At 52.7% G+C, this 24,996-nt stretch overlaps 1 protein-coding gene across 1 annotated transcript in view; it reads right to left on the bottom strand.

Moving 5' to 3' along the window:
* Positions 1–1,859: 1,859 nt before the first annotated feature.
* Positions 1,860–24,996, bottom strand: part of PLEKHG3 (pleckstrin homology and RhoGEF domain containing G3) — a 46,808-nt gene continuing 23,671 nt past the window's right edge. Inside the window, exons 2-18 of the mRNA XM_049770317.1 lie at positions 15,728–16,114; positions 15,074–15,171; positions 13,545–13,614; positions 12,285–12,331; positions 12,043–12,193; positions 11,825–11,956; positions 11,425–11,607; positions 10,821–10,913; positions 10,539–10,625; positions 10,260–10,293; positions 9,481–9,579; positions 6,569–6,607; positions 6,279–6,301; positions 5,432–5,812; positions 4,912–5,025; positions 3,246–4,641; positions 1,860–2,718 (exon numbers count right to left, since the gene is read on the bottom strand). Of these exons, the coding sequence (XP_049626274.1) occupies positions 2,024–2,718; positions 3,246–4,641; positions 4,912–5,025; positions 5,432–5,812; positions 6,279–6,301; positions 6,569–6,607; positions 9,481–9,579; positions 10,260–10,293; positions 10,539–10,625; positions 10,821–10,913; positions 11,425–11,607; positions 11,825–11,956; positions 12,043–12,193; positions 12,285–12,331; positions 13,545–13,614; positions 15,074–15,171; positions 15,728–16,075 (3,990 nt within the window). The 5' untranslated portion in view covers positions 16,076–16,114 and the 3' untranslated portion in view covers positions 1,860–2,023. The remainder of the gene's footprint in view (positions 2,719–3,245; positions 4,642–4,911; positions 5,026–5,431; positions 5,813–6,278; positions 6,302–6,568; positions 6,608–9,480; positions 9,580–10,259; positions 10,294–10,538; positions 10,626–10,820; positions 10,914–11,424; positions 11,608–11,824; positions 11,957–12,042; positions 12,194–12,284; positions 12,332–13,544; positions 13,615–15,073; positions 15,172–15,727; positions 16,115–24,996) is intronic.

Below are 24,996 nucleotides of genomic sequence, written 5' to 3'. Positions count from 1 at the left end.
ACTCAAGAGATCAGTCCTGGCTAGCTGGGAGTATCATAAATAATGCCAATCAAAACCAAACTGGCCACATGCACAGCAAACACCCTACCTACTCTACAGTGGCCCTGAAACACATCACTCCCTTGCTGATTCTATTCAGCAGCTAGTGAGATTTCCAAATATCATTTAAGAATCAGGCATACTTAGAGTTAAGTCCAGAGCCACTTCAATTCCCCAGGCCCTGAGATGTCTGGGGGTTGTTGAGAAATGGTGACTCATCTATCTCCCCATTTACTGGTGAAGGAAAAGCAGTTCGGCCCCCACCCTCCAAGTTAGCGATAAACTGGAGGCTCCTGACTCAGCAGGTGTGTGCGGGTGATGCAGCATCACGTGGGAACCTTGCTTGGCAGAAGTCAAGACCTTCTTAGCAAGGGTGGTGCCTGTAGACACTTAAGGGAAGCTGGCAGAATCTGGGGAAGTTCCTCATCTGCGGCTGCTTAGGAGAGGTCTCCATTCCCCCTTCACCACTCGGTACCCTCACTCCACTCAGCAGGCCCATCCATCCCCAGGCTGTCTGTCCTCCAAGTGAGGCCAGTCTTGTAGCCCAATAGCCAAGCCCCAAAGAGACAGGACCATGTGAGGATGCTGCACCCTAAGAAAGGACACAAAGCCCATCAGAAATAAGGGCATCATTTACTCTGGAAAAACGGGTGTGGGGCCCTAAGTGGTACCCAGGGCCCCAGCAGGGATTTTTGGTCAACCAGGCCAGCAAGGGCCTGATGAGGTGCTTATGCCCAGGATCCTTAGGAATGGAATATGGGGGGGGGGGGGGGGAACACATGTACTCTAACCACTGTACCATCTCCCAGCCCTTTTTGAGAAACTTTTTTGAGAATGGGGTGAAAAAGATCCAGCCCACATGAATGCACTTCCCCTGCAATGTTTTAAATGACCTGAAGACATTCTCAGGCTCTCTGAGTTTAGAATTCTCATCCCTAGGATATCTCCTGGGAATGAACAAGAGAGCAAAAAAAAAAAAGAAAGAAAGAAAGAAAGAAAGAAAGAAATAAACTAGGTAGTAGAACTTTGGGTTACTTGAAAAATGTTCCATTTGCTCCCTTCCTCAAACCTCAACCTCACTCACCCTTTGAATTCAACTTCGGGAAAATGAGCTCAAAGCTGCAGTGGGAAATGAGCTCAAACCCTGCACCCACCTGTAGCATCACACCAAGCTCTGGTCTGCAGAGCCATGCATGAAGCATGAAAAAATGCAACAGCAAAGTTTCCTGCCTGTCATACTGCCCACAACTCCCTTTGAGTGCTATGCCTGGACTAACACTGAAGGAGACAGTGACAATGATGGATGGCATGGCTGGACGAGCAACACCCTCGTGTCCCACGCCCCTCAACGTAGCCCCAAAAATGAGTCCACACACAGCTTGGTCAGCAGTGGTTATTGCACTGTTGGCAAATAGTGAAATGTGTGTCCATTAGCAACAACCACGGGACCAACTAGACAACAACCCCCAGAAGTACCTGAATGGGGGAAACCTTTACATTCTTCACAGGGAGGAGATACTCACCATATACATAATAAACACATCGCAGAACACAAAACAATAAATTAGGGGCATCGTTCCTGCCTTAACAAAGAAAGGCTTGAGAGCTGGGCCTGCTCTGACCTCCTCCCAGCATCTCCCTTGGCTGGGTGTGCCCACTCCCATCTGGCAGTGGCTGGCCCATCTGGGGGCCTGAGCAGGCCTTGTTCTCTCTGAGAAGAGGAGAGCTTAAATATCTACCTTCTTACCACAGAGAACTATATATATACAAGAGAAGTAGCCACACTGGCTTCAGGAGATGGTCTCATCTGAGCCTCTGAGAAGTCACCTAGTACATGGACAACACTCAAACTGGGCGCCCCACATCTGTCTTTCATCTGATTTCTGGGGGGAGAGGGCACAGAGTAGGACTTCTTCAACAGGACACATACAGTCTTTGTGCAGACTTTGTGTAGCATTCCGCAGGCTCCTCCGCCGGGTCAGAGTCAGCCTATGGAGTTCAAGGCCTGGAATTTCTCCCTCAGGTTCCTCACTCTGCCCTGCTGACTTGGGTCTGCTGAGTCCCTGGGACCCTCTTCTTTCAGTCCATACTCCCGGAAATCCTGTCCCTGCCATGGCATGGTCACAGGCGAGTGGAGACCCTCACTGTCCTCCAAAGCAGAGCCGGGTGGGGGTTCCTTCTCCATGATGATCACCCTTTGGTTGTTGTCCAAGGTGACATGGGCAGTGACATAAAGGTCGTCCTCTCTATCCGAATCATGCTGGGGTGAGTCCCCTGGTCCCCTTGGGCCTGCCTGGCCCCTCTTGGTACTGAGGCTGCAGCAGCGGCCCACTCTGGCCGACTGAGGAGGCTCCACCATGTTCTCCGGCACCGAGCGGCTCCGGTTAACAGGGGGAGCCCAGGGTCGGCTGCCTTCAGCCAGTGGGGCCTCATCGTTGGCAGCGTACTTGGAGCAGAGCTCTCTGACATCGGGCCAGTTGAAGGTCTCAGTATCCAAGGGGCTTAGGGGGTTTCGTGTAGAGGCCCGGGACCCAGGAGAGGTGGTCCTGGGACTAGCTGCAGAGGAGCTGGAGGAGAAATACCGTGGTGATGTCTCCCCAGCAGTGGACTTTGGAGGGCTGTGCTCTGAGCCTGTTGGCGATTCTGGGTAGAAAAGGGACAGCACCGGCCTTCTCTTACCTGTGGAGAGAGCAAGTTGCCTGAATCCTGGGAAGGAACAAAGAGCAGGAGAGCCCCTCAACTGACTCCAACTTACTCTGCAGGTCACACTAATAGACAGGGGCTGGGCGTGGTGGAGAATTCATAGCACTATACATGTCCTCTTTATTGGATATAAGAAATAGAAAAGCAGAGGGGTCTGGAGTCAACAGAAGAAATGAGAGACCTTGTGTTTTTGGAATAGAACAGGCCTTTTGATTTCTGATGGGCAGAAAGGCCATGAAGGCAATGAAGAGATCCAACATGGGACTTGACCATGGAACTTGGCCAACTACCAGGGCTCACTCCAAGCCATTCATCTTCCTTTTACTTACTCTTATCATGCTGGGGGATCAAACCCTGGGCCCCACATGTACACCACCACACTACATCTCTAGCTCCCTTTAGTAGTTGCTTTTTATGGGTCATTCTCCCCCAGAGCCTCCTAAAAGGGCCTCCCACTCCCAGATGTACAAGAAGGACACCCCATTTTCATCCTATCCTTATACCTTTGCCACCTGAATATTCTCCAGCCTCCTTCTGCAGTTGGGGATTGGCGGGGCTCTTCTGGTCTCTCTCCGTTTCCCATTGCAGTGGTGGCCTGGCTGTCACTGACTTGCTCTTGATGCGGAGGCTGTACTGGCGGGCCAACTGGTAGACCTTGTTCTTGACTTTCTCGCTTATGTGGCCATCTATGATGTGGGAGAGCTGCACGATGCGGGGGTGCAGAGGGGTCACCAGCCCGCCCTGGGCATTGCTGCTGAGCTCCTTCACCAGCTCCTTGAGCTCCTGGGCCAGGTGGGCTGGGCTGGATCGCTCAGTGGGAGAGGAGCTCTCGGGAGAGCCAGTGGCAGACTCCTCAGTGATGGCCCCCAGCTCATGCTCCTCCAAGATGAAGAGTGGCTCATGAAAGTCAAGGCCATTAGCGTGGCCTGAGCCTGGCCCCTTGCGAGGACTCCCCCGGGAGGACTCCATGCCCTCCCACAGCTTCACCATCTCGGAAGACGGGCGGAACTCGGAGTCAGTGATGGGAGCTGGGTCCCCTGGGCCTGCCTGACTTGGTCCTGGGAACTCAAACAGAGCCCAGGAGGCCGGCCGGGAGCCTGTCTGTCTCTTGGGCCCCAGGGGAGCCAGGGGTTCGGGGTCAGGCCTGGGAAGGTTGTTGAACCTGGAGACTGAGTTTCTCACCAACCCTTTGGGAATGTAGGAGAGGCTCTCCCGGCGCCGGATGCTGAACCCTGCATCGTGGTGCTCTGCATTTTCATAGTAGGTCTTGATTCTGTCCAACAGCTGCCTGTCCCGGGTGGAGAGCGTGGATTCCTTTTTCTTGCAAGGCTCCGGGGGCCCACTGGGGCCAGGGGCCTCCATCCCGTTGACAGAAGAGCCATTTTCGGTGGGGCCTCCTGCACCACTGTCCGTGTCTTGGGGCAGCTGGGTGCTAAGGGAGTCCGAGAGGCTGCCGTGCCTTCCCAGGCCCTTCTCACTGCCATCGAGGCTGAGGACGCTGTTGCTCCGGCTGGCCAGCCGAGGTGACCCGAAGCCACTGGACTTGCCATCCTCTAGCGCCAGGCTGCTGCGCCGGGAGATTCCACTGACAAACCGCTCGGCGATGACACTGGCCTGGTCCAGCACGGAGGGTGGCAGGAGGCTCTCAGGCTCCTGGGCTGCAACCAATTCCTCCTCTTCCTCCTCCTCCTCCTCACTGCTCAGGGGTTTGAGGTCCTCCGTGCTCTCAGGCACCACAAAATCCACCATGTCGCCTGGATTTTTCAGTAGTTCATGGGGTATGTCGAGATGTTTTTCCAAAACTTCAAGGGACTCGGAATCCAAGTGCATCTCCTCGGGGCAGGGGTCTTCTGCAGCAAACACCTCCTGCTCGAACCCGGACACAGGGTCAGGATCCACCTAATAGAGTACAAAGATCCCCCATGAGCCCAGAGAGTGGCTAGAGTTCAGAACTCAGGTGCCGAGAGGGAGGAGCTGACTCAGGGAGCACCAAGAGCTCAGGGACACCTTCCTCTGACTCAGAGAGGCCTGTCTGCTCCCCAAGCACAGACTTCCCCAAGGATGAGCACCCCCTTTGCCCATGGGTCCCACAGGACAATGCCCAACCTGCAGGCCTGGAGAGTGGGCCAGGCTGCATGCACTCGTCCATTCTAGCTGTGGGCTGCTCACCTCAGGCAGAGAGGAGAAGGACTCGGCGCTCAGGCGCTTCTCAGTGCTGGCTGGAGACTGGCCATTGGGCCTCCGGCAGCCCTTAGAGCCTTCCGACTCCCGGCGTCCCTTCCCCTGCAACCAGCCAAGGGATGTCTTTAGTTTCCAGAGAGGTGGAGTGGGAGCCCAAAAGGATGGGGTCTGCGAGCCAGTCTGGGGCCAGGGCCAGCTCAGTGTCCGCATACACGGCAGGCACCCCTGGCCCACACAACCCCCCGGTCCCTTTAGCTCCCCGTGCACTGGCTTCTCCCCATCCCTGCCGCCACCCCCCTTCAACATGCTCAGTGGGCAGCACCAGTTAGTACCCAGCACCAAGGCAGCACATGCCAGGGGCTCACTGAGGCATGGCAGTGAGCACAGGGTTAGGAAATGCTGATGGCCAGCAGGAGAGAGGGCTGGGGAGGATGGGGAAGGGCTTGGGGGTGGGCATGCACATGCCAAGGAACATGCAAAGAGGAGGGGGATCAAAGAGACACCTCACCATAGCACCCCGGGAGAAAAGTAAAGCGTTGGCCCGATAGTGCCAGCAGTGGAGGGCAGCCAGCAGGGAGCTGGCAAAGTCGGCTACCTGCTCCGCCACTGCCAGGCTCTCTTCCTCCTCCTCCTCCTCCTCCTCCTCCTCCGAGCCTGGGGGCTCTGGCCCAGTCCCTTTCTTGCTGCCTTCAGGCCTGACCAGGGCCTCCAAAGAGACCTGAAAGGCCTGCTCCTGTTCCTCCTCCTCCTCCTCCTCCTCCTCCTCCTCCTCCTCCACCACCTGTTCCTCCTCCTGCGCCTCCGGGGCAGCCCCTTCACCCTTCGTCTGCAGGCCCCGAGGACAGGGTGGCTGCTCGAAGTCCAGTAGAGTGCCAGCGCTGCCCGCATGCTGTCCAGAGCATAAAATTCCTCTAGTAATGGCCTCAGGGCCACCTCCCATCTTCCTGACAGTGGGGATGGGCGGCTTCAAGAGACCTTCCAAGGGGCATGCACAGCTGGTCTCCAGGGGGCCGGTAAGAAAAGGGGGTGAGGGGGGAAGCTACAAGTAGTTCTAAGTCCAGAGGGGAAAGCGGGCAGGGCCTGAGTAGGAACTCAAAGCCCAGAGAGAGGGACAGCAGGACAGAGCCGGGCCAGGGCAGCTGTCAGGAGGGTGCTGGGACAGGAAAGGGGGTTTGAGGGTGCAGGAAGGGTTCTGGGAAATGGGCATGGCTTAGCCATCTCTGAGTCCCTCGAGAGCAGCGAGTGCTTAAGAGGAGTTGGTTATAGATTGAAGACAATGGCGGTGAAGGGGCTACCAGGGGTTGCCCACCCCCTCCCCTCACCCCTAATCCGGCTCCCTCCACCTCTGGCCTTACCTTCATTCCTGTTGCTCTGGCTGCTGTCATGGTTATGAGGTTCCAGCATACAAGCAAGGGGGAGGGGAAGGGAGAGATAAGTGGGAGAAAGAGGCCAGAGACTCCTGGGAAGGCCTTACAGGGGCTCTGATTGCTGGAACCCTCACCCAGTTCTCTGGGACTTGTCAAAAAGTGCCAGAGCAAGTCACATGTCTGTTACCCCAGGACCCAGGTGGGGGACTCAGACCCAGACAGCACCAGGGTTTCCTTCAAGCCCACCCAGAACACCCTGCCTGCCCACCCACATTCACCTTTCTCACTCAGCTGCCTCAAGAGGTGTCTGGTGGGCTCTGCAGAGGAAAGTGAGTAGAGTCAGTGTAGGCCCACAAACAGCCAGGACTGGCCAGATCCCCCCCTCACAGCACGACAGCCCATCACCAGCTCAAAGTCCATTTCTGCCTGGCTGCCTCCAGCAGGGCTGCCCTCAGCACCTCCCCATCCAGCCCTGGGGCCCTCAGCCTCCCGACATTAGCACCCTCACCCCCTTGGTTCCTGAGCCAGGCTTTGGCGTAGGGCCTAAACACACCGCAAGCAAGGCCACACCGCCCGGCCAGGAGCACATAGCGCATTCACAGCCCCCAACACCCAGCCCCTTCATGGCACCCCCAGCTGGAAAGCAGAGGTCGCACCCGACTTTCTACGGCCTAACTTAAGGCCTGGCACCATGAAGCCTCGCTGCCCGCTGGGGAGTGTTGCCCGGCTGTGCGGGGGCTGACCAGGCTCTGAGGACAGGATACAAACACATCCATTAGGCTGCTGCTGTCAGCACCAGGTCCCCTTCTGGGACAGACCTGGTGGGCAGGCAGGCAGGGTAAGGAAGGGGGACAACTGTCCTCTTTGCTTGTTCTACCCTGTCCACACCCAACCGGCATTGAGTAGGACGCCCACAACCAACATGGACCTAGGAGGCAAGACTACAAAAGCCCCTCAAGTTGTTCCCAACCAATCATTTTCCCTCAGAGTATTCACAAAATTCACGAGTATATTCATGAGATAGTCAAGTATATGTATGAATATATGTGCACAAAGCAATCACGCACACACACAGTATAATCCAAAATAAATCTCTCACCATTCTAAAGTGATACATATAAAATATTCTACTCTTTTATTTCCAAGATATAGGGGAAAAAATGTTCCATAAGGCCAGAAAAGCAGTTCAGAGGGCTGGAACCCCAGGTTCCAATCCATGATAACATGTAATCCCCTGAGCACTACCAGGTATGCCTCCACCATGAATAAAAAGTAAGTGGCAAATCATGACAACAGGTGTTACTATGTAGTGAACTTATCAGCCCATCTGAGTTCTGGGAGAGCAGGAAACAGGAAGACTGGAGGACTAGAGGCCATCAAAGTGAGAGCCTGGAACACTATCTGCTCAGAATACTGCCTTCTCATTCAGTGATTCCAACCTGTGTGGACACCCACCTGGATGGACTGACTTCTAACAGAGGAGGAGGAGAAAAGCTACAACAGAGAAGCATGCTGGGGCAGATGAGATAGGACACCTAGTGCCTTGAAGGGATGAACACAACACCTCCAACACAGGCTGTCTCTATGGCAATCACAGTCCCCCAGATCTCAGGGGCCCTGGAGGCATCTTGCAGGTCCTACTTCTCAGTGAGACTGTTAACTGTGGTCAATATCCCTGTATTAAAAGGCTGGAGAGTACGTAGCACGTTTTCTATCTTTCATAAGGATTCAAACAAGCCCAAAGAAGGAAAAGCATAAAGCCCAATTCTTTGAGTATGTGCAGGCTAAACTACCAATCACATGGAAACTGGAACTTTAAAACAAGTCCTAAGCACCTCCATCACTAGCTTGGAGCTGAAGTGAGTTGGAATCTTCCTATTGCTATAACCACCAGTCCTTACTGCCTGGACATTTCCTTGTGCCAGCCACTCCCAATTCAAAGTTCTAACATATCAACAAGATTACAGTGGGAGAGGAAGCAGAAGAAAGGGGGGGGAAAGGTCCAGAAACCCGCAACTCAGAGACTTAAACACAGAGACCTACAAAAACCTCTGCCTCAGTTCCAGATCCTTTGGGAGCAATACCAGAGCAAAACCTGGAGAGCTTTCCAGAACCTAGATGGCTCTCCCTTCTAGACATTCAAAGGCGAAAGGGCTATTCAAGTTCGTGGCCAATAAAATATCCAATGCAACAAGGACAAAGCTGGCCTGCTGCCCCTGCTCACTCCTGAAACTCTGTGGCTCTCCACAGTTCTCACCCCAAATCCTGCCTTATAGGTAAGTCTGGCAGGTAGTCTCTGCCACCATCAATCTGTCCCTGGACCTCACACGGGAAAAAACTCATATACTCGTCACCATGGAAGCTAGGAGAAAAGCCAGGCTTTCTCTTTTTAAATAGGCACTTCATTCTAATAAACCCAGATCCACAGCAGCAACAAGACCAGCCCTGGAAGAAAAAAGCAGGAGAGGAAAATGGAACTTTTCCCTAAGACCTAAAGTCAATATTTCCTGTCTGGATTTGGTGCCATGTGAAATCTAACTTGTTTTCCTCATGTCCCGCTTCTGCGTTGTTCCAGAATGATGCAAGAACTGAGACTTACTCCTGGCTGACTCACACTGCGTGGCAGTAAATGGTGCCATGGACCAAATGAACCAACAGCCGAGACACCTTGGAAAAAGAGAACCTACCCACACATGGCAGACCCCAATACCCCATGAGCCTCCCACCTTTTCTCCAGCTCTGGGCCATGGAGGTGTCAACCCCAGAACATGCTGCAGATCAGAGATTCCCAAACTTATTTGTCCACTGTCCCCTCTTGAAAACAAAACACCTCGGGGCTGAATCCATAGTACAACAGGTAGGACACTCACTTAGCATGCAGCCAACCAGGATTTAATCCCCAGTACACCCTCAGGAGTGATCCCTGAGCCTATATAGACCCAGGTGTAAATCCTGGAGCACTGCCAGGTGTGGCTCAAAAACCAGCAAAAAAAAAAAAAATGAAGAAAAAGAAAAAGAAAGGAAAATCGCTGCTCAGTACCCCTTGGAAATCTACCTCAATCTTTCAACAAACAGCAAACATTCTATGATTGCACCCGAGGCCTTTCCACCCTCCTTGATTGTTCCAGTGTTCCTTAGGGGGAGAGGGGAAACCTACCACATTGGGATGTGACCCCAGCCCTTCCCTTACCAGACTGCCGGCGTCCCTGGCGCACATGGCAGGACACCTCGTCCTGAGAGGACCAAGCCTTCTTCAGCCGTTCTGGGCTGCCGCGGTACCGGCTGGGATCTGTACCAGGAGAGACAAGCGGGCCTCAGGGACCATCGCCCTGACCTGGACTAGGTCCGAGCCTCCCTCCACAGCCCTTTCTCAGCTTCCATCGTCTGCAATTAAGGAGCTCACAGCCCCCCTGGACTCCCTGCTCCTGTTCAGGAAGTCTCCTTGCTCTGCAGAACAAAGTATCAGCAAAACACAACCAGGAGAGAGGCACAAAATGGCGGAAGGCAGCAGAGAGAGACACTTACAACAGGAAGGAGGGACACTACAGGAAGGACACTTACAACAGGTAGGAGAGGGACATTTACAACAGGAAGGAAAGGGACACTTCTAGGAAAGAGGGACACTTACTACAGGTAGGAGAGGGATAACTACAGTAGGAAAGAGGGAGACTTAAAAACAGGAAGGACATGGGGCTGGAGAGATGACATGGAGGTAGAGCATTTGCCCTGCATGCAGAAGGAAGGTGGTTCAAATCCCGGCTTCCCATATGGTCCCCCGAGCCTGCCAGGAGCCATTTCTGAGCATAGAGCGAGGAGTAACCCCTGAACACTTCCGGGTGTGGCCCCCAAACAAAAACAAACAAACAAAACTGGAAGAACACTTACAATAGGAAAGAGAGGACACTTATAGGAAGGAAGGACACAACAGGGAGGGAAAAGACACTTATAATAGGCAGGAGGTACACTTACAGTAGGAATCCATTTCCAAGATGGCTTCCTTGGCCTGGAAAGGAAGAAACCCAGACTTAATCCTAGTACGGCACTTCCCTGGGACCAGACTTCCTCTGCCCCACCATGCAGGGACACCCTCATGCCATGCTCAGGCCTGTGGCATCTGCTGGGTACAGTCTACTGCCCAGCAGAGCCAACATCAGCAGGTAAGGTGAGACCCTAGTCAATCCTGCAGGCATTCAGAAGGACCCCTCTCTGCCCATGAGCCCCAGGAGCCGCCAGGTCAGGGAAAGTGACCTTCTGCGGGATGGTGGCGTGGTGATTCTCGAGAATGAGCCTCTTGATATGGTGAGTCCAATTCCGCTTCTCCTCCACTGTCTTGGCCTAGAAGGAAGGATCCAGGGGACCAAGAGCTCAGGGGGGGATCACCAAAGGCTTGAAACCAAGTGGGAAGGGAGATGGCTGAACCGTGCTCCCACAGAGAGGGAGAAAGGGGCTGTGCTGGGCCATGCTGGGCAATTTCCTCTGCCGGAGCCTGAGAAAAGGCCCCACCCTCTATCAGGGAGCCCCGGCCCTCACCTGAATGTTGTACTGCTGCTTGCTGTGCTTGTAGTGAGTGACCGTGAAGCAGAGGGAGTCCCGAGTGCTCTCGATCAGCATTAGGGAGGAGCACTACAGCGGAGAAAGAGGAGTGTCACCCTTCCCCCCAACTTCCTGGTTATCTCACCCGGAGAGGGAGACCCTCCCATAGCTGGGAAGAGTCTGGTTGGTAATTTAAGGGGTTGCCTGGAAGAGGGGTGAGAGAGATTCAGGGAGAGAGGCTCAGCAAGGAAGAGGACGCAGCATGGAGAGATGAGAGACAGGTTAGATACAGGAGCAAGAAAGAGGCTGCACACGGTGATTAGGGCCTTATAATAAAGCTGAATTTCTACTGAAACTTCATGACAGCTGTGGGTAATTTCCTTGAACCCTCAAACCCGCTTGCCTAAAGGGGCATTGGGTGCCAGGCAGACTCCATGCACCATCAAGGACTTTATAATTAATAATTAATTCAACAGAGGAGGGCTGTCAGAAGCATGGAAGGGAGCAAGGGAAAGTCACTTTGGAAGTTAGAGCTGCATGGCACCCATGGGTAAAGAAACGAGTGGGGAAGGGGTTGGACAAAGAGTCCAGGCCTGGTTACCGGGATATGCCCTTTGTAGACGAAGTGGTCACCCCGCTTCTTGGTGATGAGCAGCGCTTTGTCGAAGAGGAAGAAGGTCCTTTCATTGCGCACGCGATGCACTCGGAATGTGCCTTCCAAGACCAGCTCCCCGTATGTGGTGAGGTCTGGCCCCTTCCAGTTGATAAGCAGAGACTGGATCTCCTGCAGCCCAGATGCCCAAATCTCTGGGTCAACCCTGGATCAAGCTGCCTGGGACCCCGCTACAGACCAGTCACCCTGGGGGCGTCCCTCAGAGAAACCCAGTCCATCTGTCACCACCCTCAGCTCAAACCAGCTACCCTCTCCTGAACCTTGACACCACTACCACAACCACCACCCCACACCCTGCCTGTCCCCCAGGCCCTGAGTGCGGGGGCACCTGCTGCCGGACTGCGTGTTCGTGTCGCCGCTTCATGTCGTTGATATACCAGGCCACGCAGGTCATGGTGTCGATGGCATCTTCAACCACCTCGAAGCCATCCTCCTCTTCATCAAAGTGCTTGGCGATCTCCTGCATGAGAGACAGGGGCTCAGACAGTGCTGGGAATCTCCCCATCCAGAACCCCCGGCCCTGGCTTGGAAGGTGCAAGGGGTTACCTGAAGAAGCAGGTGGTACTTGAGGATGCGCTGCACAGGCTTCAACAGGTAGGAGCCTAGGGGCAGCGAGTGCTGCAGCAGCTCCTGGCGGTCCCGGAAGAACTTGGCCTGCTGCTTGTCCTGCATGCATTCCGTCAGGGCGGCCACCGAGCTGCAAGGGATGGGTGATTGTCACCACCACGGATCCACAGGGGCCCCTGGGCTGCTCTACCTGCCCTGTTCCCTAAAGTCGAATTACTCACTTAGGGTAGTTGTTGCAATATTGGGTGTAGATATCAAATTCTTGGCTCTAGGGAGAGGGAGGAAAGTATGATTTCAGGGCAACTCCTATTTGAACACATAAAATTGTTTTGTTTCTGCTTTTTTTTAAAATGTTTTAATTGTATTGAAATTATTGTGATTTACAGAGTCTTTCATAGATGGGCTTCAAATATACGATGAATCAGGACCAATCCCACCACCAGTGTTGACCTCCCTCCACCACTGGTCCCAAGAATGTATTCCATACTACCACCTTTTGCCCCCCAACCTGCCAAAAGAACAGGCCCATTTGAAGTTTAGATTAATGTTTGGGTCTCTTGATTCCACTGCTGTTGCCTTTGGCTTGGATATTCAGTTCTGTCTCATTTTTTTAACATTACCAATGTACCTGAGCCCACTTGGCCCCTGGTCCCCATCCTTTTGTATTTGTGTCTCTCCTCTTCCACTGTTTCTTTCCTTCTCGCTATACTCTGGGGTCTGTTTCTGCTTTTTGGATTTATTTTTTGGTTGTTTTATCTGAAGGACCACACTTGGCTACATTCAGGCCTTACTCTCAGCTGAGCTCGGAGATCAGTCCTGGTGGGGCTTGGAGTAACCATATGTGATGCTGAGGGATTGACTCAGGTTGCCATGTGCAAAGCATGCATCCTGACCCATATAAAAGGGTTTCTTTCTTTTCTTCCTTTCACTCTCCTTCCATCCCTCCTTCCTTTCTTTCTTTTTTTTTTCTTTTTCTTTTAAGACTATACCCAGTGGTGTTCAGGACTTATTCCTGGCTCTGCATTCAGAAATTATTTCCGGCCACTATATGGGATGCTGGGAATGGAGCCCAGAATGGTCACATATAAGGCAAACACCCCACCCACTAAACTGTCACTCTGGCCTCATCTGAAGAGTTTTGAGCCACGGCTGGCCATGCCAGGGAACATAAGATGCTGGAAATCAAATCCAGACCTCTCCCATGCAAGCAAGCATGTGCTCCATCTAAACCTTTGCGTCATCTCCCACGCCTGATATTAGAATACAATCCTGGTTGTAAAACAGAGGCTCTGCCTCTGAAGGTCCCTATGGCTCCCATTCCTTAAGATTCTTCTTACTACCCAATAGCACAGGGTGACCCCCAGAACCCCTTCCCACTCAAGGCAGGGAGACCCCCATTGCTCAGACTGCTCGTCAGCGAGGGATTCCTGTCCCTCTGAAGCCCCTGGCAGGCTGGACATGAAGGCCTCCACCCTTCTTACCCTTTCCACAAAGCAGCTGGCCACGGCCACGGGGTCACTATTACAGCTGTCCAGGTCTCTGAGGAGCTGGCTGGAGGTTGGAGGAAGAAGAGCCATCAGGCCTAGGGCTGTGGGGGCTCTCTAGCCTCTACAACCACTAACATGCCCCCAGCCCAAATTCGTGGTGCCATGCCGGAGGGTCGCACACCTCCAGGGAGTGAGTCCTGCCTGGGGCAGCCACCCTGAAGGAGGGGACAGAGACCCACGTGCTCAGCAAGCAGGAGAGGGAGAGAGGACACGTGTACCCACCTCTAGAGGGGAAACAGCTCCTCTGTGGGCAGGAGTTAAACAGACAAAAGCAGGAATTAAAGGAGGAAGAAGAGAGAGGCACAGGAAGGGTGAGGCATGGGGGGTAAGGAGGCTGAGTCTCAACGTTTTCTGAGCTTAGAAAGGGCCACTGGAAACCTAGAAATCGAACCCCTGTTCCTCCTGTTCCCAAAACCCCATCGTCTCAGTCTTGCCTGCACCTGCCCCTCAGACAGCTCTCTAGTTCATACCTGCAGAAACAGGAAATTCCTCTGGGCAGTGTAAGGCAACTTCCTCCTATCTTTTTGTTTGTTTGTTTGTTTTTTGTTTTTGGGGCCACACTCGTTTGATGCTCAGGGGTTACTCCTGACTAAGCACTCAGAACTCACCCCTGGCTTGGGGTGGGGACCATATGGGACGCCGGGGGATCGAACCGCAGTCCTTCCTTGGCTAGCACTTGCAAGGCAGACACCTTACCTCTAGCGCCACCTCACCAGCCTCCTCCTATCTTCTTTGTTTGTTTTTTTGTTCAGGGGTTACTCCTGGCTCTATGCTCAGAAATAGCTCCTGGCAGGCACGGCGGGGAACCATATGGGATGCCAGGATTTGAATCACCGATGCAAGGCAAATGCCTTACCTCCATGCTATCTCTCCGGCCCCAACTTCCTCCTATCTTAGCAATGACAGAATGTCCAGCCTTATTCCTGCCAACCACTCTTTCCTGGCAGTCTGTAGGCCCAGGGGATATACTCTGACCCACAAGGAGTTACTGTCCCGAGGCAGCTGCTGGCCAGGCCTTGCTCTGCCTCCATCTCATCTTGCCTGGCCTCTGGCTCCCCCAATGGGTCAGCTCATCAAAGAGGGACTTAGCATCCTACAGACTCAAAGTGAAGGTGGGGAGGAAGTAGGGAGACATGGAAATAAAGAAAGATGAAGAGGGCGAAGGGACCACCCAGAGGGAGAGCACCAAGCACAAGGATGGATCCAGCATCTATCAAGGATACTGGCCTAGCTGCACCCAGAACACAGGCCTGCACCCATCTCCCAGGCACCATGCAGGGCTACACATTGGCCGCAGGGCCACACTTAGATGTCCCTCCTGCTGTCATGTCTTGGTACCTATGAGCAGGACGGACAGAGCTCCAGAGAGCCATTGTTTGCTTTCAGATCAAGAGACCAGAGAATCCCCAGGAGCCTTCTAAAGTTCAAGACAGGCGAGCACAGAGGATGCAGCTAGCTCTTACCTGTTCAGAGCATAGATGTTTTCTATGTTCCCAAAGAGGGCGCTGACTTGTTCGGGCGTCAGCAGCCCAGGCGTGTCAATGATCTTCAAGAGGTAGTCCTGTAGGAAGAGACGGTGCTCAGAAAACCCCAAAAGGATCCTGTCCCCAGCCCCTCCCCTAAACATCCCTCCTGAGAAGCCAGGGAAGCATTCTCCAAAGCAGGCTGGGGCATCCTCAGCCTGACTACACAGTCTCCTTCTCTCGAATGTTTTGCCCAGCATGAAACCCTTCACCTATGCAGCCCCAAAAGGTGTGTGCACTTTCAACATAGAGATAAGAACCCAAGACTTGAGGGGTGACACATATGTCTGGGATCCAGTCAGGAAACAACAAAGCGAGGGTTCAGGAACCATTACTTCTCAGTGTTTAAACTTCACTGCCCAGAGCCTTACTGGACATCCCAGGCCACAGTGAAGAGTTTCCCTAGTTCCAGCGGACAAGTGGCTGCTTAGGGGAGCTCTGCCTGAGGCCTCCAATCTCCTGCTAGGGTGGCTGCCAAGATGCCTCAGGCAGGGAGACCCTCCTTCCAGGCATCTCTGCCAGCCAGCCAGGCCACTCCCAAGGGTATATGAACTGAAGACCAGGTTGCACCCAGCCCATAGGTGCCAACCTCACCTCCACGATGCTGCGAAGGTCCTGGACATACATCCGCTCCGTCTCCACAATCTCTCGTACCACCCGGCCCAGGTAGCTGAGTTTATGCGCGGGTCCAGCCGCTGCCCGGCCATTGAAGGGGGACAGGGGTCCCTTCATGTTCAACCAGCCGCTGGAGTTGTTGTTGTTGTGGGGGGCATGCCTGCTTCGGGGGGAGCTGGCCCCGTTCTCGGTGGACGCCTCTGGGCCCCCAGGCTCCTCCATGGTGCTGCGGCTGTCCCTGGAGGAGCCTGATGAGGAGGTGGTGGAGGTCAGGCTCAGAGGTCGCTCCTGGCTGCCATCCTGGCGAGGGGAGGCAGAGACAGGCATCCTGGCATCGCTGCCTGGCAGGGGCACCCCAGGAAGATTCTGCAACAGAACAGATAAAAAAATCAAACTCCGGAATCCTCAGAGACAGAATGCAAAAGGATGTATCCAGGAGTCGGGGAAGGGGAAAGATTAGAGAGTTGCTGTGTAAAGGACATGGAGCTTCATTTTGCCAGAAACCAAGTTTTGGGGGCTGGGAGCAGTAATGGGTGTGCACCGCAAATTCTCACTGTTGTTTATCTACATGCAGAAAATGGTTAAAAGGAGAGCTGGGGAGACAGCTCAAAGGTCAACAGTCCTTGCCTGGAATGTATAAGGTCACCAAGTTCAGTTCCTGGCACTCCAGGGCCCCTCAAGCACTACTGAGTGTGGCCCCAATGGATCCAAAGGACCTCGGTGGAGGTACCCACAAAGTAGATTAAAATGAGGCCCGAGAGGGGACTGAGCGGTGGTGCAGGGCGTAAGGCATCTGCCATGCGTGCGCTAGCCTAGGACGGACAGCGGTTCGATCCCCCCGTGTCCCATATGGTCCCCCAAGCCAGGAGCGAGTTCTGAGGACAAAGCCAAGAGTAAACCCTGAGTGTCACTGGGTGTGTCGTCCCCCCCAAAAAAGAGGCCCAATAGAGTGCAGGGATGATACATTTGCCTTGTATAGGGTCGACCCTGGTTCAAACACTGGCACCCCATATGGTTCTGAGAACAACTAGGAATAACCCCAGAGTGCAGAACCAAGAGTAACCTGAGCCCAGCAGGGGTACCCCAGCCCCCCCCCCCAAATATCTTTAAACAACAATACTAAAATAAAAATAGCGATGGGAGCAGAGGAATTAAGATGCTTGCCTTACTATGTCAACTGGGTGCTACATATGATCCACCAAGCACTGCCCAGGGTCAGTCCTGACTGAGCACAGAGACAGGAACAATCCCTGAGCATTGATGGGTGTGGCCCCAAAATACTAAAAACAAACAGCTCTGGAGGCCAAGGAAGCTCCAGGCACAGGCTCTAGGATGTTTGTGTGGTTCCTTCCCGCACCCTTTCCCACAGTGGATAAAAGGTAAACCAACCTGAGGACAAAAAAAGGATCCTCAGAAATTCTGAGGAGGAGCCAAGCAGTAGGGTGTTTGCCTTGCACACTGCCAACCCAGGTCCGATCCCCAGTATCCCATATGGTCTCCCATGCCTGCCAGGAGCAATTTCTGAGCGCAGAGCCAGGAATAACCCTTGAACACCGCAGGGTGTGATCCAAATCCCAAACACACAGAAAAAGAAATTCTGAGGAGCCTCTAACTTGTGCCTCCCCTACCAATGGCACCACCTCCTGACGGAACCCAAGTCCAGTTCTGTTGCTCAGCCAGAAGCACAGCCACCCGCAGGTGGACCCAGAGTCCTGCAAGTGGGTGAGGCACCCAGTATGGAACTGAAGCCCACACGCTACAGGTCCCAGGAAGATTTTGCACAGGCCAGAGGGTCTATTCTTCCCAGGACTGCATAATCCCCAAGCACCAGAACAACAAATGCCCTGACTCCAGACAGGGCCACAAAAAAGAGGGGGACAAGGTGGAAATTTAAACACTACCCCCATTCCCATACCTGGTACAAGCCCCTCCCCCCCCAAGACATCTAGCGTCTGCTGACACAGGAAATTCCCCAGAGCTGAGCCAGCTGTGCATGACCCGGGTTTACTCCCAATCTCAACAAACAGGAAGCGGCTCCCAGGTGAGACACGCAGCCTCAGGTGCTCATTCTCCCGGAAAGCAGGGAGCTGCAGGCCAGGAGGGGCAGGGAGGGGCAGAGAGAGGCTTTGGGGAAGGACAGAAACACTCCACACCGCCTCAGAAGAGACAACTCCCAGGCACACCCGCTGGCTACTTCCACTGGAAATAAGCTTCCGAGTCTCCATGTCTCACTTTCTCCCACCCAAAACCTTCTACTCCAAGGGCTCAGAAGCTACTAATTCATAGATGGGAGTCACTAGAAGGAGCTAGAGGGTGCCCTGAAGGGGCCCCCAAACTTGCTATGGTCAGCACCCTGGCTCAAATAGTCACAATATTCCACTGAGTCACTTCTACCTAACCCTTGAATTTCATTTTTGGGTTTTGTTTGTTTGTTTATTTGTTTGTTTTGTTTTTGGGCCCACACCTGGTGACGCTCAGGGGTTACTCCTGGCTATGGGCTCAGAAATCGCTCCTAGCTTGGGGGACCATATGGGATGCCGGGGGATCAAACAGTGGTCCGTCCTAGGTTAGCACATGCAAGGCAAACGCCCTACTTGTGCCACTGCTTCGGCCCCATAATCTTTAAATTTCTGAGCAAACACTATTAACACTATTCCCCCGCTCAAGGAAACTGCCCCCAAGACAATTTTCACAGCACACCAGTACCCAACTGCTGGCTCCCAGGGTCTGACTAGCCCCAGACTTGGGGGCGCCTTAAGGCACATGGCCCACCATGATGACCCTAACCCAGGCCTATTGAGTAGGTACTCCAGTCGGGCAGGATCCACCCACCAACCCTATCTCAGTTTGGGGTGCTTCATGATCCTCTCATGGGGCAGATGAGGACTCAAGAAGCGCTGGGTCTTCTCCCTCCCAGTACTCCCTTCATACCCTGGGGTTATTGCAACTGGGAGCCTCAGAAAAATGCGGGCCTGCTGTTTTCTTCTCCCTCTTTTCTAGAGCCTTTGAGATTCAGCAACTAGACTTCCTGCAGAAGCAGCTGCAAGGTGGGAGGGAACATGCATGAGAGAGATCCAGCCAGCCCCCAACCTGAACCCCTCCCCAAACCCACAGCCAGGAAGTTGAAGGGACAAAAGGGCTGAGTACATGTACACACACACACACACACACACACACACACACACACACACACACGGCCACAGGCTATGGATTAGTCATCACTCTCAGCCTCTACTCACTGTAAACTTGGGGGGGAAGGGGAGAGTGAGACTTAAAAGATCAGAGATTTTAACTTAATGCTTTGTTTACCCTCACTGGCAACAGTGAAGGGTAAGAGTTAAGGGTGAGAGGTAAAGGGAGCTGGAGAGATAGAACAGGGTTAAGGTGCATGTCTTATGCACAAGCCTCAGCACCCAGTGTCCCCTGAGCATTGCTAGGTGCAGCTCTAGGGGTCTCTCCAAGCACCCCCAAGGCAATCTTTCACATTGCAGGGCCAAGCAGTTGGCCCAGAATTGCCAGAGGGAGTCTTGGGCCTCCGTTGTATCACTTGGGAGACATCTTCAGATATAAAAATATCAGAAAGCGAATCAAATAATATATATTTTAATGATTCTTTACTAATCTACCTTGTCCCACTGCCTGTCAGTTCATTCTCTGATTAGACAATATAAACTCCAAATGGAATGGCCACAGACGTCAGAGCAAGTACCAACAAAAACAGACTGGAGCCCGGATGCTAAGAGACCCGTGAGAATCAGAAGGTGCAGAAACACGGGGGCTCTCAATAGCCCCTTAACCTTCCCCAGCCCCAAAGGACTTATAGACCCAGGAAAGAAAAGTGAATGTGCAAAGAAGGTAGAACGGTGGGGACCACCAATGGGACTCAAGAGGCAGCTCACTTGGCCTGGCACTGCAAGGTTATTGAAGCATTCCTAGGACAACCAACTCCTAGGAGCACCCCCAGATAGAACAGGAAGATGAGAACCCAGTTCTCCACTCTCTCCTGGAAAAACAGTATATCCTGGGGGTTGGGGGTGATGGAGCAGGTTATAGTGGGCCCTGGACGCAGGTGCCCACATCCACCCTGTCTCCAGATTCCCCAGCACCCAACAGGACCTCTACCACCTTTCCACACAAAGCAATCCAGTTCATCGTCATCTCAGGCCAAGCGTCAGGCTTCCAGAATTCCAGAAATTCCTGAATTCCTGAGAAGCCCTCTTCGACCTCACTTTTTGAAGGGCCTCACTTTGAGCAGCTCAGACATAGCCATTCAGGAGTCTGGGGGTGTGGGAAAGACTGGCTAGCTTCTATTTTATCCTTCTCTACAGCTTTAAATATCCTTCTTCCTATTCTTCTTCCCATCCCCCATTGCCCTAGGTCACTGTTGGGGATCTTCTCCCAGCCCCATGTGAGCGAGACAGGCTGCAGCAGGCCCCATGATTTCCAGCACTGGCCAGGTGGCACCCTATGCCCTCCTCCCTAATCTGCCTGAACCCCTCTAGCCTCCAAAAGAAGTGACCCCTGCAGAACCGGAGTGGTAGCACAGCAGTAGGGCATTTACCTTCCATGTGGTGGCCGACCTGGGACAAACCCAGGTTCGGTCCCCCACATCCCATATGGTCCCCCAAGCCCAGAGCAATTTCTGAACACAGAAGTAAGCCCTAAGTGCCACTGGGTGTGGCCCAGAAACCAAAAACAAACCAACCAAAAAGAAGTGACCCCTGCCCACACTTCTGGTCCCTGGGGCAGGTAAATTCCACAAATACATTCTCCAGAAAGGAGGGTCCACCCTGGAGGGGAAGCTGGAATCATCTGAAGAATCTATGCCTTAGCACCCCTCTATTCAGGCCTCCTTCCCCCGGCCAGGGGCTGAGAGGACAGGAGAGGGGAGACAGACAGGGCGAGGCCTGGCTCAGGCCGGCACTCTGGAGAGTCGCCCAGGTGTGGAGGCGGCTGATGTCACTCCTTCACCTACCGCCCTTCAACCCACACTCAAGAAGGTGAGCCCCACAACACAACTGCAGGTAAGTGGGCAGAAGAGGGGCGAGGGGCTCCTGCTCAGTGACAGACCCTGGGCAAAGCAGGATTCTCCTGGCACCCACACCCTCGGCTTGGGCCTTCTTCCCTCATGGGTTCAGTCACCTTGGCACTTAAAAATTCCTTGGAGGGAGGGCAGAGATAGCATGCAGGTAGGGCACTTGCCTTGCATGCAGAAGGATCATGGTTTGAATACCGGCATCCCATATGGTCCCCTGAGCCTGCCAGGAGCGATTTCTGAGTGTAGAGCCAGGAGTAACCCCTGAGTGCTGCTGGGTGTGACCCAAAAATAAAAATAAATAAATAAAAAAAAAATTCCTTGGAGGGGCCAGAGAGATAGCACAGTTGTAGGGTGTTTGCCTTGCATGCAGCCAATCCAGGACAAACAATGGTTCAAATCCCGGCATACCCGAGCCCGCCAGGAGCGATTTCTGAGCGCAGAGACAGGAGAAATTCCTGAGCGCTACCAGGTGTGACCCCAAAGCCAAAAAAAAGTTTTTTTAAATAAATAAATTCCAGGGCCAGAGAGACAGCATGGAGGTAAGGCATTTGCCTTACATGCAGAAGGACGGTGGTTCAAATCCCAGCACCCCATATGGTCCCCCCCGAGCCTGCCAGGAGCAATTTCTAAGCATAGAGCCAGGAGTAACCACTGAGCGCTGCCGAATGTGACCCCCCCCCCTTCAAAAAAAACCCAATAAATAAATAAATAAATAAATTTCTTGGAGACAATCTACCAGCTCATGACCGGAGCTCTGGGTGACTCAATCCCCTTCTCCTGCACAGCAACCCCCACCCCCAAAAAACCTCAGAACTATCAAACTGCATTTAATCTGTGCCAGAACAATTCCGGTGACTGTACCTTCAGGATCTCCTCAGCAAGGGCACCAGAAAAAAAAGTCACAGAGAAAAAGCTACAAAGGGGATAGGGCAATATGGAACCTGCACAGAAATTCTGAACTCAGTCAGCAGTTTTCTGGCCTCAGCCCCACCCTATGGCCCACTGCCCCCTGCCCTCACCCCAGCTCCCCAAGAAGGGTAAGAACTCCAGAGGGTCTGGTTCTTGGCCCCGTTCCAGAGCAGTTTCTGCACTCTGACCCTTCCATCCTCCTCAGAGAGTCCAGGCCCTCTGCACCCTCAGAAGAGACCAGGAAAATCTTTGGGGGGGGGGGAGGGTTCCTTGGAAGCAAAGTAGCAACGACCACTGAGGCTGTGGGAAATGTGGGACCACCTTTCCAGGCCACCCAAACCCAGAGCAGCTGATTTAAATTCATTTTCCCCCATGAATTTATTTTACCACCTATTGGAAACAGCAGAAGGCCACCAAGTGTGGCCAGGTCCCCAAAGCAAAGAAAGACCACAGTTGCTTGAAAGGAAGAATCATGGGTGTCCACAGAGCACCCACATATTTTCTAAGAGGGAGTCAGGCTGCAGCATGAAGTCCAGAAAACTCCCTCCATCTGGTCCGAAGGAATGGAAAGCCCCTGGCACCTTGCTTCAGGGGAGGACAGCTCACCCACACACACACCCTCCCACCGTCCACCACCTCAACATTTGCTCAGGTTGCTTCTCAAGCCTGGAATGTGTCCCAGACCCTCACTTTACAAAAATGCAGCCACTTCCTTCTGAAAGGCTTCCTTAACCTTTTTCTTCTTTTTTTTTGTTTTTTGTTTTTTGTTTTTTTGTTTTTGGGCCACACCCGGCGATGCTCAGGGGTTACTCCTGGCTGTCAACTCAAAAATAGCTCCTGGCAGGCACAGGGAACCATATGGGACACCGGGATTCGAACCAGCTACCTTTGGTTCTGGATCAGCTCATTGCAAGGCAAACGCCGTTGTGCTATCTCTCCGGGCCCCCTTAACCTTTTTCAACCCATTCAACACTCATACTTTGAGAGGCATAATGATGCATCAACACTTTCATCTATGAATAAAAGGGACCTACGAATGCCATCAGATATGGCAAGGGAGGCTGCAGATGAGATCAAATTCAGGATTTTGTAACCGAGAGAGAATCCTGGGTTTCAGGGTAGGCCTAATGTCCTAAAAGGTCCTTAGAAGGGAGTTGTGACAGAAGTTAAACTGAAGCTGAAGTGTCTGTCTTGAATGCAGGCAGGGGAGGAGGAGGAGGGGGTGGCAATGGTGGTGGGAATGTTGCAGTGGTGAAGGAGGGTGTTCTGTTTATGACTGAAAACCAACTGCAATCATGCTTGTAATTATGGTGCTTAAATAAAGATTTTATATATATATATTAAATAAATAAATAAAAATAAATAAACTGAAGCTGTGGCAATGAAAGTAGAAGGGGAGTGTTTAGGAGACTGGCAGGTGCCAAGCTGCTGGGTTTGTGGTGGAGGAGCAGGGCGCAGCATGTAAATTCAAACCAACTCTCACCTGCAGAGGCGGAGAGAATGTATGTTATTTTAAGTTTGTGGCATGGTTACAGCATCCATGGATAAGAATACACACACATTTCTACGAACTTGAATATTCCTGGGTATCATTTAAAAATCACATAGTCTGGGCCGGAGCAAGAGCACAGCGGTAGGGTGTTTGCCTTGCATGCAGCCAACACAGGACGAACCCTGGTTCAAATCCTGGCATCCCATATCGTCCCCTGAACCTGCCAGGAGTGACTTCTGAATGCAGAGCCAGGAGTAATGCCTGAGCACCAGTGGGTGTGACCCCCCAAAAAATAAATAAATAAAAATCACATAGGCCAATGGAGATGCCTAGGTGCAAGTGTTTCTTCCCAGAACTCACAGTGAACCCTAAGAGTCTACGGTTCTTCCTTCTTACACCCTCCTTTGCTTCTCAGGGAAGGGTGCAGACCAGCTGCTCAGCAGCTATCCACAGGAAGGTCATCAGCCATGCCTGGAGCACCACACCCCACTCCTCCAACCAGTCACAGAGTAAACACTGGTCAAAGTCAAAATCAGAGTTAATTCCTCCTAACTGTGAGGTTCCACATTCATCACCGTCCAAAAGGCTCCAATCAGCAGAGAGGCCCCCAGAGAGGTGACTGCTCCATCACCCCTGCATTCCCCAAATACTTAGCCCCAGACCAGGGGCTCGACCAGGGCACCACAGCCCTACCAGGTCACATGCTAAATGAGCAATCTCTAAAAAAGACTGGGAAGACAGGAAAAGGAGCCCAGGAAGCATTTGACGGTTTGCAAGAAGGTCCTCAATAAATATCCCAAGAAAATCATTCTACCAAGAGTTTCACCCAATACACATATTCAAGGTAAAGGAGAATAATTGCTGCTAGGAGAAATAAATATTGTTCAAGGCAAAGCCTGCGGGATAAAGAAACAAGGTCTCCAAAAGATGAACCAGTCAAAGAAGGTACTAGAAACCAGACAAGTCCAAATGTCCCGGAAACCCCACAACCCTCATTCAATCTCTAGGTCAAAAAGGTTCCCTGACACATGGTTTCTTAGCAAAACACAGGGAACCCCAAGCTACAGACAAGTAGGGCCTGCCCCATCGCAAAAAAGCACAGGTTTTCAGGCCTCAAATTCAGAGATGGTAGGAAGTAAACAGGAATGGCACCTTCAAAACGGCGGCATTTATAGTGCATCAATTCATAGGCACTGGAGACCTTCAGCAGATGTGAGGTGTGGAGAGAGAGGGGTTCTATCAGCCCCTGTAGTCTCCAGCAAGGAGAGAACAAGAATTGCTGTGTGAACGGAGGGGCCATACAGCACAAAGTTCAAGAGCACTAAATGTATTCACAAGGTCTGAGTCTGACAGACCTGGTTGGCCTCCCAGCTGCCTTTGCTATTGGTTCCAGGCTGTCTTGAGCAAGACAGAACTCACCAACCTGCAAGTTCATCATCTCACCAACCAAGCACAGCGCAGCAAGAGAATACTAAGCCCACTAAATGACTGCAAATGATAAGAGGTAAATTATTACTCAAGCCCCAGAACATGATATTTTTCTGACTGGCACCTAAAATTCTGATCCCTATCTTCAACTAATTTCAATGATACGTTAAGCATGACCTCGCCCTTCCCCACCAAAGTGTTTATCCACCGTCAGTGACCCGAACGCTAATGGGGGCCATGATCATACAAGGCAAATAGAAAACATTTCGGCTGGAGACGAAAAACAATCTGATACCCGTGCCCCACTGAAGGTCAAGCTAGAAAATGAGGCCTAAGTGAGTCAGTCCTCACTGTAGCAGGCTGGGCACATTCCAGAGCCTT

Source organism: Suncus etruscus, chromosome 3, assembly GCF_024139225.1.
Source record: "Suncus etruscus isolate mSunEtr1 chromosome 3, mSunEtr1.pri.cur, whole genome shotgun sequence".
NCBI lineage: Eukaryota > Metazoa > Chordata > Mammalia > Eulipotyphla > Soricidae > Suncus > Suncus etruscus.
Note: the sequence above shows the minus strand (reverse complement) of the source record. Positions and strands in the feature narration are given on the sequence as shown.